This window comes from Xenopus tropicalis, chromosome 5 (assembly GCF_000004195.4).
Source record: "Xenopus tropicalis strain Nigerian chromosome 5, UCB_Xtro_10.0, whole genome shotgun sequence".
Lineage (NCBI taxonomy): Eukaryota > Metazoa > Chordata > Amphibia > Anura > Pipidae > Xenopus > Xenopus tropicalis.
In genome coordinates, this window is record NC_030681.2 from 118,827,598 (window position 1) to 118,840,074 (window position 12,477).

The 12,477-nt window shown below is 39.4% G+C and overlaps 1 protein-coding gene across 2 annotated transcripts in view; it reads left to right on the forward strand.

The window, feature by feature from the left end:
- Window positions 1-6,500, forward strand: part of irs1 (insulin receptor substrate 1) — a 37,301-nt gene extending 30,801 nt beyond the window's left edge. For both annotated transcript variants that reach the window (XM_012963449.3, XM_002937088.4), the window contains one exon: window positions 5,443-6,500. Coding sequence is in view for 1 of the 2 variants with exons in the window: in XM_002937088.4 (XP_002937134.1) it covers window positions 5,443-5,447 (5 nt within the window). In the remaining variant the exon portion in view is untranslated. The remainder of the gene's footprint in view (window positions 1-5,442) is intronic.
- Window positions 6,501-12,477: the final 5,977 nt, after the last annotated feature.

The following is a 12,477-nucleotide window of genomic DNA, read 5'->3' on the forward strand; positions in this document are numbered from 1 at the left end:
GGTAATGTTAATATTCTGTGTACAGGAATCAGTTGACTGACAACATAATGTATACTTCTTTTGCCAGTGTGTAGCTTAAACTAGGAGTAAAGTCCATGAAATAGCAAACAGCACAACATTTTCCAGTAAGTGAACTGCCTTGAACCTTTGTGCATCAACAGGTGCTCAGGGTTCATTCACAAATCTGTTACAAAGCAGTGTACAGTATGTTGTCAAATAATAGCAAATACGATAGTGGTATATCTTGCGCATATATAACCAAAGAAGTAATGTTGTAGTTAAAGTCACGTGCCTTTGTGATAACGAATGGGACAAAGCTTGTGCATTCTATTACTATATACCTCTATTGATAAGATAAAGAGATACAGTGCATTGCAGGCCCTTAAAAGAGAACGAGAGCCATTTATTAATCTTAGGACACTTGCAGAGGTCTCCCTCAAGAACAGCACAACACAACCTCCAACGCTGCCCCGTTTGTTCAATATTTTGCTAAACTAGAGAGTAGCAGTTGGTAGGAGGCCAAAGCATGCACAATTGTAACAGATCTGGTCCTGACTTTAACTGCACATGCTCCTGGCCACCAAAAAGATAGAAAATGACATCAAGCAGCCAGAGATAGCAGCCACCAACCCCACTGAGCCACTCTGCACAGTGTTCTACAATTATTTTAACCCATTCTTCCAAGTGGAACTGCTCCATGTTATTTTAATGCGCATATGATTTATTTTTTTTTAGATAAAGGCAGTGTTAGATACGCGTTGCACCCTAAAAGTATTGATTTGCACTTTGGCCAGAATGCTCTATCTTTGTCTCTGCTGACCACAGAACCTTTTCCCGCATTTCAACTGTGGCACTCATGCTTTTTAGCAAACTCCAGATGTGCCATAATATCCAAAGGCACATCTAATGGCTAATTTGTGCCACATTCCCAGATACAGGGCTTCTGAGGGGTCTTGGTGTGGTTGACCCATAACCACAGTGAATTATGCCTTACTCTAGGTCTTTCATTAACAGGCATTCGGTATCTTAAAAACAAAGGAGGAAAAATGGATTGTGCAAAATACAAGAAATTACTTTTAGGGAACAAGTTTGTCTGGTAACATTCTGAAGCTTGGGTGAAAGTTCATCTTTCAGCAGGACAATTATACCAAACCAAAAGGACACAATAACACTATATTGGTTTAGGAACAAAAAAGGGGACTGCTTTACAGTAGTGTTCAGTCAGAGCACTGATCTAAATCCAGTTGAGAATCTGCGGCACTGTTGGAAAATTAAAGTGCACAAGCGCAGTTTAAAGTAGAGAAAAAATTCTCAATTCTTAGTAGCTGCCATGTGGTTTGCCATGTTTATGCAATAGGTTAGAAGCTAAAGCACTGTCTATTCTGTGTGCAACATGAGTTGCATGAGTTGTAGTCCCTGTTGCAGTGAATCGGATGGTGCACAAAATACACATAATGCAACATAGTAAATATCTTTGCCAGTGTGTTGTGCATTATGGCTGGTATAGTCATGTGCTGGATTACAATGGAGTCTATGGGAGATGGTCTTTCCGTAATTCAGAACTTTCTGGTTAATGGGTTTCTGGATATTGGGTCCGATACCTGTAATACTTCTGTAAAAGTACTATAGAGCTAAAGTGAAAGTTCAGTTGAATCTGGAAGAGGTACCATTCTATTCTACTCTGTATACATCTATCATTCTTATGTTCCTCAAAGGGTTTTTCCTCCCATTTCCTGGCATTGAAGATGCTGTGTGCTACAAAGCTCCAGTGCTGAGGCATCACTTCTATATATAGCCGGTAATACGGCTAGTGTAACCTGCCAAGCCTTCCCTTCTCTCCAGCAGCCTGTGTGGTGCTAGCTTAAACCATTGAGGGTTTCACTTAGTCTTTTGCTGTGGCTTAATCTCAATTAATATGTTTAACAATGTCAGTTTGAAAAATGTTAATCAGCTGTCTCCGTAATATGATTAGTTTTAGCTGGCAGTCAATCTTGTGTTCAAGTGGATTAAGCTAGGGAAATAGGGCAAACATTATGAAATGGGGCCCATACTATATTAGAGGCCTTTGCAGATTTCTGGCTGAGGATGATGGGAGCAATGAGATCTCAACACCTGCAGTGTAACAGGTCCTTTAAAGTAGTTGTGGGGGCACTATACCATTGATTGCTGGTGATGTTTTGTGTTGGACACTGCCGTGACACCCAGGTGCCCTGCTCAGCTGCCCCACATACAGAAACAGAGGCTTAATAATCACTTTTGTGGTCTTTTAGGGATGCCCAGATGAAAAGAGACATGACGTAATTTCTTGTCTCATTAACTCTTCCTCTGAATAATGGGGTTGCTCTGAAGTCCACATCTTATACACAAGCCTACTGCTGTGCGCGCTTTTCTCAGGGAGCCGCTATACAATGTAATTCTTTACTCAAAGGAAACTGCATTAATCTTTGTTCACATGATCTCACCATTTGTTCACCAGTCTGGGCTGAGCACTAAATCCAGCATTATTCATTGAGAACCCCTTTTAGAAATCGTATAATGCTGCATATATCAAAATCACACGATTAACATCCTTCACTGCCTATGTCCTTGTCTGCCCTGTGCCAGTTTGCTGAGAAAATTTTAGGAGAGCGACTGTGTAAGGAGAGGCTGAGAGAGACTGAGCGCTGCTACTCTAATGCAGCCAGAGACAGCTAGTGGCTCCATGTCATTACACAGAACTGGGTAATAGTGGCGCAACTTTCTAACTTTTCTAATACTGAACTTCGGGCTGCCCCCCCAATCTTAGGTTGGTAGCTAAGGGTTACTAGACCTGGAGCAAGAAGTACTCTTTTGTGTTCCATTGCCCCTATAACACAGATATGAGAAACAAAAACCAGATGTTAAACTTCACTTTTCAGAACTGTTGACCACCACATCATAACCTAGTCCCCTGATGTCATAGACCTGCCCCACCCCCTGATCCCAAAGCCAAAAAAGTGGCTAACCTACCTGCACATGATCACCAGGGATGGCTGGATTGGCCCGCCGCTGCCTGAAAGTCTTTGGCTCTCGACGGGATTTGTTAGTTGTAGTTTAGCAACAGTTGCAGACTAGTTTAGGTAACGAAATTCATGGGCTGCTTTGAAAGGGCTTTTTAACATGGTTGTAATCTAAAATGAAACAAAGGGAACTTTTGGCTGCGCAGAACACACCTCAGAACAGATGTGAAACATGCAGCCCTGCGTACCCCACTGTAACCTTTCTAGTTACATGTATTCCTTGCCAGGAAGGAGTGAGTAATTCAGAAAAAATGTCCAGCCCCGACCACAAAGATGTATTATCGGGGACTCCAGCTAATGCTGGCGGTAAGTAGGAAATAGATTAAACACAGGTTTTCCCTTTTCAGAGGCTGCCAATAATGATGTCAGTGTCAGTGATATTATATGATCCCACACTGAGATCACTGTAGCCCGAGATTCCCTGCACTAAGTCACTTTTGTAAGGAGACTTTTTTTTATTGGTTGTTAGGGAAATGCTGGCTGTTGTTGATGAGAAACAATGGTGTGTCCAGGCCATGATCTAAGCACTGCCTTTAGCACTCTGTCTTCTTCTCCTGCTTCTCCTTTGCTAAAATTCTGCTGCTACACAACTGGGCCCAGCATCCTTAGCTAGGAAGCCATGCGTTCCGCCAGTTACAAACTACAGTTCCCAATATGAATATTATAACTTGCAGGGGTGAGCAAGTGGCAACTAGCACAGTTAGAATGCAGATCTTTAGATCTGCTCTGTGCCCCCCTGCGGGATTTGCATCCATTTACGTTTGCAAACATTCTGAATGACTATAGCACATAAAATACAAGTAGCCCTGAGACTTATGATTTCTTTTTTTTCTATGTAATAATAAAACAGTAGCTTGTACTAAATCCCAACTAAGCTGCATGAATCCATATTGGTGACAAAAGAATTCTGTTGGGTTTTATTTTAATGTTTAAATAATTTTTTTTTAGCAAATTGGTGAATCAAATTACAGAAAGATCCCTTATCTGGAAAACCCCAGGTTCTAAAAATTCTGTATAATAGACCCCATACCTGGGTTACTTATTAGTGGTTACTTTAAAGCGATACTGTCATGATTTTTATGGTATACTTTTTATTTCTAAATGACACTGTTTACATAGCAAATAATTCAATCTACCATTTAAAATGTTATTCTTGATGTATTTTTTTAGCTGTAACATTGGTGAGTAGGCGCCATATCAGTGTATTGTGCCTGAGTCTGGGCTTTTAGAAAGAGCCAGCGCTACACAGAACTGCTTTCTGGTAACCTATTGTTTCTCCTACTCCTTTGTAACTGGAGCAGTCTCAAGCCAAACTTGGATTTCTTACTATTGAGTGCTATTCTGATACCTACTGGGAGCTGCTATCTTGCTACCTTTCCATTGTTCGGCTGCTGGGAGGGGGGTGATATCATATGCTTGGGATTTCACCTTCTATTTGCATTATAGTGATTAAGTACCCTAGTAACCGGGTGGCAGTTTGCAAGTTCAATGTCAATTTTTTTTTCCTTTAATTTGTTGCATTTCTCTTATGAGTTTTCAAAGAGCAAATAGTGATAAACAGTTGTGATGCTTGGGTCAGCAATTCTTTTCCCTGTGCCAAGCCCACCATCTTGCAATCTGCCATGCTTTGTGGTTTATTAACCCATGTCTTACCTGCCCATCTCTGATGTCACCAGAGTTGGACGAGACAGTGTTTTTTATTCATGGTGGGAAAAATTGCAGATTTGGGGTTTTTGGCCAGGAGCAGGAACGTTACCTGCTGTGATGGGATGAGGGTGATGTCACCTTTGGGGAGGGCCTTGGTAAGAGTCCTGTACCTACCTGACCAGTTTGTCCTGTGGGTTTTGGGCAAGCCCATGCAACACTAAAACAGAATATTATACATGAAATATCCCTAGAAGAGACAGCTTCAAAATTTTAATAAATCTTTTGTCCTAAAATTTGAAGAAAGCAAAAGATTATTTATTTTCTTTTATTGGTTACTGTTATATTTTCTGAATATAGAGATGCAGGGAAGGTATGTCGCCACACATTGTTTGGCTATTGTAGTGTTAGAACTAGGGCCCACTCACAGCAATTAGCTGGATACAGTTCCATGTGGTATAGAGATGATATCGTCTTATGGGGACCACCAGGAGATCCTTTGGTAGTGCAGTCTGACCCTGGATTGCAGCTATTTCTAACATCACTGTGACTTCCTGTTTGCAAGTTTGTGGTTTATACAGTTCATAAGTTACACTGGCACATTGAGTGACTGACATTCCTATTTGATTATTCCATATTTGGTGTAGTTTGTATTGCATTTTAGCTTTTAATGCCAGACAGTGAGATGCATTTATACTTTACTCTGAGTGTTTTCGATATGTCACATTACATTAACATCTCTGATTTTTCTTACTTTCAGAATAACAACATCTGCAACCTCAGCAAATAACCTTTTCAATCTCACGGATTACAGACTCTCAGAAACCTTTACACATCACAACAAGGACCTCACATTCAAGTCAGTAGATGGTACGCTGCATCCAGTTCACTTTGTTTACTTTACACGCAAACCTCAGGAGTCAGTCGACTGAACCGCACCTTCCCTGTTGTGCCAAGCGAAAAGCACTGTGACGTCTGTACACAGAGAGTCTTCTCCACTTCACTCTTGATGTCTATCTCAATCTGTTACTCCCAGCACCCTGTCTGGTGTGAATGGACTTACAACACCTCGCACATATTCACTCATTCAATTTATGTTGCTGCTGAAGATTACAAAAAGAAACTGTATTACAAATCTTTGTTGTAAATTATTACGTATAAAAACTGTTAATGGTTGGTGAAAATTAAATATTTAACATAGGTTTTGATTTATACATGTACTTTTTTAATTAAATCTTTTTTTTTTTTTTCTTCTTTTTTTTGCTAGTTCACATCTTTTTGATGTGGAGCATTGAGGTATTCTTTTTGTAAACAGATGGGGTAATTGCTTAAATGATTCTAAAAAAGAATATAGGTAGGTACTATTTTCCTTTTTAAGATTGTTATAGAGAAAAATGTGTCCTAGATTGCTAGGGTGCTTATTTTCAGTCCTATTTAGCAAGAGCTGTATCATAACCCCAATAATCCAACAGTTTTGCACTTCTGACAGTGAGGCGCTTAACCCCTTCAGTGCCAAATAGGGCTGCTGCACGAAAGGGATTATGTCATGTAATTTAAGAGCCCAATTCTGTATACTTATGGGTTTGAATAAACGCAAACCTCCTTGCACAGGCACCAGAAATAAAATCAAGTCTTCCATTGTATATACTGTAAAAAAAAAAAATAATAAAAAAATAAAACAAAAAAAGGGAAAAAAGATGAAGCAGAAGGTGAAACAAGTGTTTAAATCAAAAGTCCCTGGAATGAGCAATGTGGTTGTTTGTAAATTCTGAAAAAAAAACTTTCTATACATAATAAACTAGATACTGTTTAATTTTCTTCTGGAAAATAAGGTGTTTTCTGTTATATCTTGCACATATGTGTTACACACATACCTATACTAAAGTTACTGTAGATACTAAGATCAAAATAGCCCTGGATATTATGCTAAAAAATCATCCAACATCATCCTGGCAAGGTATTCCACAACTTTATTTCCCTCAACTGTTTGCACTGCTTCAAATCCAGAAAAAACAACCCCAACTTTGGCTTCCTCATAGTTTTATTGTTACATGAGTTTTACCAGTTTAGTTGCAGTCTCTGCGCTCTCTCCGGCTCATTAGTTATCTTTTTAAGGAATGGAGCCCAAAACTGCACTGCATACTCACAATGATGCCTTACCAGAGATCTTTAAAGAGGCAAAATTATGTATTCATCATTTTAACTAATTACCTATTAACCTTAGACAGCACTTTACTCATACCACCCAACATTGGAAAATTAAAAAGAGGGACATTGTTAATTAGTGGCAACAATTTTGACCATGCTCACCTTGTAGCAACACCCCTCAAAAGTACCTTGACCATAAAACCATAAAAACCATGCCTGTAAGAACACTATTGAGCACTCCAATAAATGAATAGTTCAAAAGCATTACCTTACCTACACTTGCACAAGTAGAATACAACAAAGTTGGTGTTCTTTCCCTGTGCTGCCACTCTGCTTTGTCTCTCAACTTGTCTTTCAACTTCAGCAGGTGACAGGCAATTTTTGTGATTAAAATTTAAACTGTCCCTCAAAAATTGGGAAAGTTGAGAGGTACAATTTATTTGTTTTTGTAGCCCCTAACTGACATTGCCAGGAGTTTATTACCAACAGAAATCCCCAAACCTGCTCAACTAATGAGACCCCCAACACACAACTGCCAGTTAGCATATAACTAGCATTTATCAGCATTGAACATTGTTTATTGGTTTGACTTAATTGGAGAACTGGGCAGCAAATATTTCTGCAAAGTCACAACATTCTTCATGAAACTTATAGTTTTGCACAATTGTGTGTCATTAGCAATACAAGATGCAGTACTTACAATGGCAACCTTAAGGTCATTTAAAAACAAGTTAAAAAGCAAAGGACCAAGGACTGAGCCTTATGGAAAACTGGATCCACCACTCTTGGTAATCTATCCTTTAGCCATTTCTCTATCCAAGTACAAATATTATGTTCCAGATCAAAGTTCCTTCATTTAATCATTAACCTACTGTGCAGAACTGTATCAGATACTTTAGCAAAATGTAGTTCACAATAGATAACATCCACTGCCACCCCAATGTATAGGCTTCTGCTCATTTCCTCATAGAAGGCAATTAAATATGTCTGGCAAGATCTGTTGTACGTAAAACTAAACTTCCCTACCACTGGTGTCAAATTAACAGAACTATAATTTTCAGTCTGAGGGCAGGATCCTTTTTGAATAATGACACCAGCAATTTTGCTGAAATCTCAGACATCAAAGAGATCTGTGACAGAAAAAAAAGGCTAATGTCACCTACCTCACACAAGCATTTTTTGCTTAAAATTAGCCCCCTATGCTCACTGTTGACTGACTGAAGACTACACCTTGGATATTTAAAAGGGCACCTATCACCATGAAATTGCTTCCCCCACCAGAGGTGCGGACTAATAGAGCCTGCACTCCGGTTGGGGCAAACAATATTTTTTTAAAAAAAAACATCCCCAGAAGGCAGCCATGTTGTCTAGTGCACATGTGCATAGTGAGCAGGACTCCCTGCTCGCTCTTTATGCACATGTGTGCGAGGTAGGAGCAGTGGATGCGACTCACCTACCTACAGGACACAGATGTGCACAATGAGCGAGTTGCAGCATTATGCGCATGAGTGTGCTGTCTCCTGGTGCGAGCAGCCTAGCACTGTAGGGGGCTATTTTTATTTATTTTTTAAATTGTTTTCTCCAACTGGAGTGCAGCCTCAATTAGCTTGCACCTCTGGTGGGGAAAGCTATTTAGGGTTATAGGTGCCCTTGTACGAAACACAGTTTTATTGGTGTGGGTATGACCAGATTTATATTGCTTAAGTGCTTTGCAAACTGTGAATTCATTAGGGCTTAGGGCTGGTGCTCCTATTAACAGAAAATCGCACCAGCCTGTGGTACATGCTGATGAACGATCTTCCTTGTTTCTCTGCAATCCCGGGGCCCATGGTCAGAAAAAAAAGCTAAATTTTTTGTTAAAGTTTGGCTTTCTACTCTACTGTGCATGCACAGCTGGCACGAAGAAAGGAGACAAAAGAGATTGCTTGCCTGCATCAACCCTGGGCTGTTTCATTTTTTTGCTAACAGGAGCACTAGACCAAGGTATCAGGTAAGTAAATACAAAACTGGGGGGAATCTTTACATTTTGGCAACCCCTAGTGATTAAACCTTTCCTTCTCCTTTAAGAAATAATTGGGAAACGATTGGTTGAACACAAATTACAGTACTGAAATATAAGAATGATCGTTGATATGTGAACAAGTGTGATATCTTTAAAGGAAAACTTTACTTCCAGAATTAGTACTAAAGGGTAGCCCTTAGTACTTAAAATGGCAATTTTTTTTTTATATACGATTGCCCGATAGCACATATTACTAAAAAAATAGACCTACGTTGTATATAGGGGTATAGTTTTCCTTTAATTGCCCAATACAGTAATATAATATTAAAATGCACTAAATTTGCCCTGGTCCAGGAACCCATTGCCACCAATAAGTTTTTTACCCAAAAGAATATCTGATACATTTTTGGGAGGTAGTTGGGAAGGAATATATTTTCCCTTTCAAAACTAAACAGATTACACTTGATTATCTGTGCCTACCAATGTACAATTGTGCATGGATCATGTCTGTCACTGCTGCTGGAACATGAGGCAGATGGCAACAGATCTGGTTGGCTGTTCTCTAATCATTGCCAAATAAGGCAACTATAGGTTTAGGGAAGTGGTTCTCACCCTGTGGGTCGGGACCCCTTTGGGGGTCGAACAACCCTTTCACGGGGTCACCTAAGACCATCGAAAACACATATTTCCAATGGTCTTAGGAATCATTTTAAGGTTGGGGGTCACCGCAACATGAAGAACTGTATTAAAGGGTCGCAGCATTAGGAACGTTGAGAACCACTGGTATAGGGTGTTTAATATGTTGTTGGCTTCACCTTTTTCATTCAGTGCAACCTTTGTTTTTTAGCTGCAGAGAGCATAGGAGAATTATCTGCCCCACAGCATTAGGTGATTTTTCCATGAATTCCTATGTAAATCTCATAATTCCTTATATACTTCAGGAACACAGCCGGAGGAACTCTAAGGTCATGCAGCATTTGGGATGCTGAAAGTACAGAAAGTGACTTTTTTGCAATTGAAATGTTCAGATCCCCCTCCACAGTTCTATTTTAGTGATGCTGACACCTTTAATACTAAATTATAGCACTGGTTTCCTGGCCCTACGTTACTCCATCTTCCATTATCCTAAAATCTAGAACATCTGCTTCTCTAGAACTGTGAATGGGATGTTTAAGCTAGGGTTACAATAACCTGCTTTATGATCTTTGCACAGGCCGCGGAAGTGTTATATAAGGTTTATTGTGTAGTGTTCAGCCTTGCTAGTGTACAAGACAAGGAGGTAATCTGTTTACTGTCATTTTTAGAGCTGCCACAAGGCTTATTGTGGAATCCATACCCTAGTACTTACATTTTCAAAATAATTTGTATGCATGCTTATGCATGCTTTTCAAGGCTGAGAGCTATAAATAGTAATGGATTGGAATATTTTAAAGCCTTGTTTCTTAACCTTGGGCCCTCCGATATTGCGGGACTACAGCTCTCAGATTCTTCAACATTTAGTAAATGGTAAAAAGCTTACTAGAAGGCCGACAATACAACATCTGAGGACCCAAGTTTAAGAAACAGCAATTTAAAGGAATAGGGTGTTCTATTTTTGTCTGTCTTTTTCAGCTAAATCATTTATACTGTTTAAGATTACCACATTTTATAAATCGGGGACACTTAGGTGGTTATATAGTAAAAGGTAAAAGGCACTTATTTTGCCCAGGAGCAGTAATCCATAGCAACAAATCAGCAGGTAAAATTTACTTGTCACCTGTTTAAAGGAAAAAGCATATTGGTTGCTATGGGCTACTGCTCTTAGGCAAACTTAGTACTTCTTTTTACATATGGGGGTTTGAGAAAAAATAGCCAGATGGGCTACTCTGATTGTTTAAAAGCGATCAGTGCAGCCCAGCAACTTGTATTAGAAGTCTTCAGCCCTAAATGGAGAAAGCAGGTTTAACAGATGCACTTTTTTACACAGCCGCAACTGCTAGCTGATCCAGAGGAAGGCAAAAAAAACTTTTCTAAAGTCTCTCCAATTTGCCTGTGGGGGGTCAAATTAATTTTGAATTTTCAAATATTAAAATGTATCCTCCTTTCTTCTGATCGGAATGGATGTCCCCTGTATATGCTAGATGGAGCTAGTTGTAAATAAAGCATTAGAGAGTTTATTATATGGTCCCCTTATATAGTTATTCTGCCTACATTCCCGGTTTTGTCCTTCTTCCCAAAAGTTCTTTGTAGTGCCTCACCCCAAAAACTTTGTTAGCTGAAAGCCCACAGGGTACAAACAGGTAGGGTTTGTACTTCCCAGCAACTGAAAGTAAAAATTACAAACGGCACAAAAAAAAAATAGAAACGTTTGAGTCATATAGTATATTCTGCCTGGTGTAGGGTCCAGAGAAGGGCAACTAAGCTGGTAAAGGGCATGGAAAGTCTCAGTTATGAAGAAAGACTGGCCAAGTTGGGTCTGTTTACACTGGAGAAGAGGCGCTTAAGAGGTGACATGATAACTATGTATAAATATATATGGGTATCATATAATAACCTCTCTAATGCTTTATTTACCAGTAGGTCCTTCCAACAGACACGAGGGCATCCACTCCGTTTAGAAGAAGGGAGGTTCCATTTAAATATTCGGAAAGGATTTTTTACTGAGAGCAGTGAGGTTGTGGAATTCCCTTTCCCGAATCAGTTGTGCTGGCTGATACATTATATAGCTTTAAGAAGGGGCTGGATGGCTTCTTAGCAAGTGAGGGAATACAGGGTTATGGGAGATAGCTCTCAGTACAAGTGAGGGAATACAGGGTTATGGGAGATAGCTCTTAGTACAAGTTGATCCAGGGACTGGATTTTTTCCCCTCTGCGCCAAATTAGAGAGGCTTCAGATGGGGTATTTTGCCTTCCTCTGGATCAACTAGAAGTTAGGCAGGTTATATATAGTCATCATGGTTGAACGTGATGGACGTACGTCTTTTTTCAACCTACAGTAACTTACTATGTTACTATGTAAGGTGGATAATACTGAGTTGCAACTGCGCTTCCAGCACTAGAAATGAAAACTTCAACAAGATTTCTTACATATATACCACTATTCGATATTATATTCATATAATTATTTCTTGTGGTTAGTAGATCACAGCAAGACAGCATAGTCACAGACAACTCTGTTACATCACCTTTATGGGCCCTGTTTAATTGTCTCCAACAAGTTCAAAATGCACCTCCAGTTGCAAAATGAAAGGTTATTATAAGTCACAGAAGAGTTCCATGAGCATATAACACTTTTATACAGGTCATGAAATGCCAAGGTTACTTTCAGTATTCCCATATTTTACAACAGAGGATACATAATTTAATATAATACACCAGTTGCTGTGAGTCATATGACAAATTACATTATAACTGATGACATCACTAAGCACTGTTTAGAAGGATATCATTTACAGGATATTCAGGGCTCTTGTATTATAGTTGTATTACCTATTGTATACCACTTCCTTTGCACTAGGTAGTCGCTATTTCTGTCAGGGTTGTTTACTGTAGTACATGGCTCTAAATATTTCTTTACATTTGTGGCTCCTTGGCGATAAACCCAGTGTGTAGTATTTAATTATACAGAAGTCCCTTCCAGTCATGGAACAGAATGGAAGTAACCTA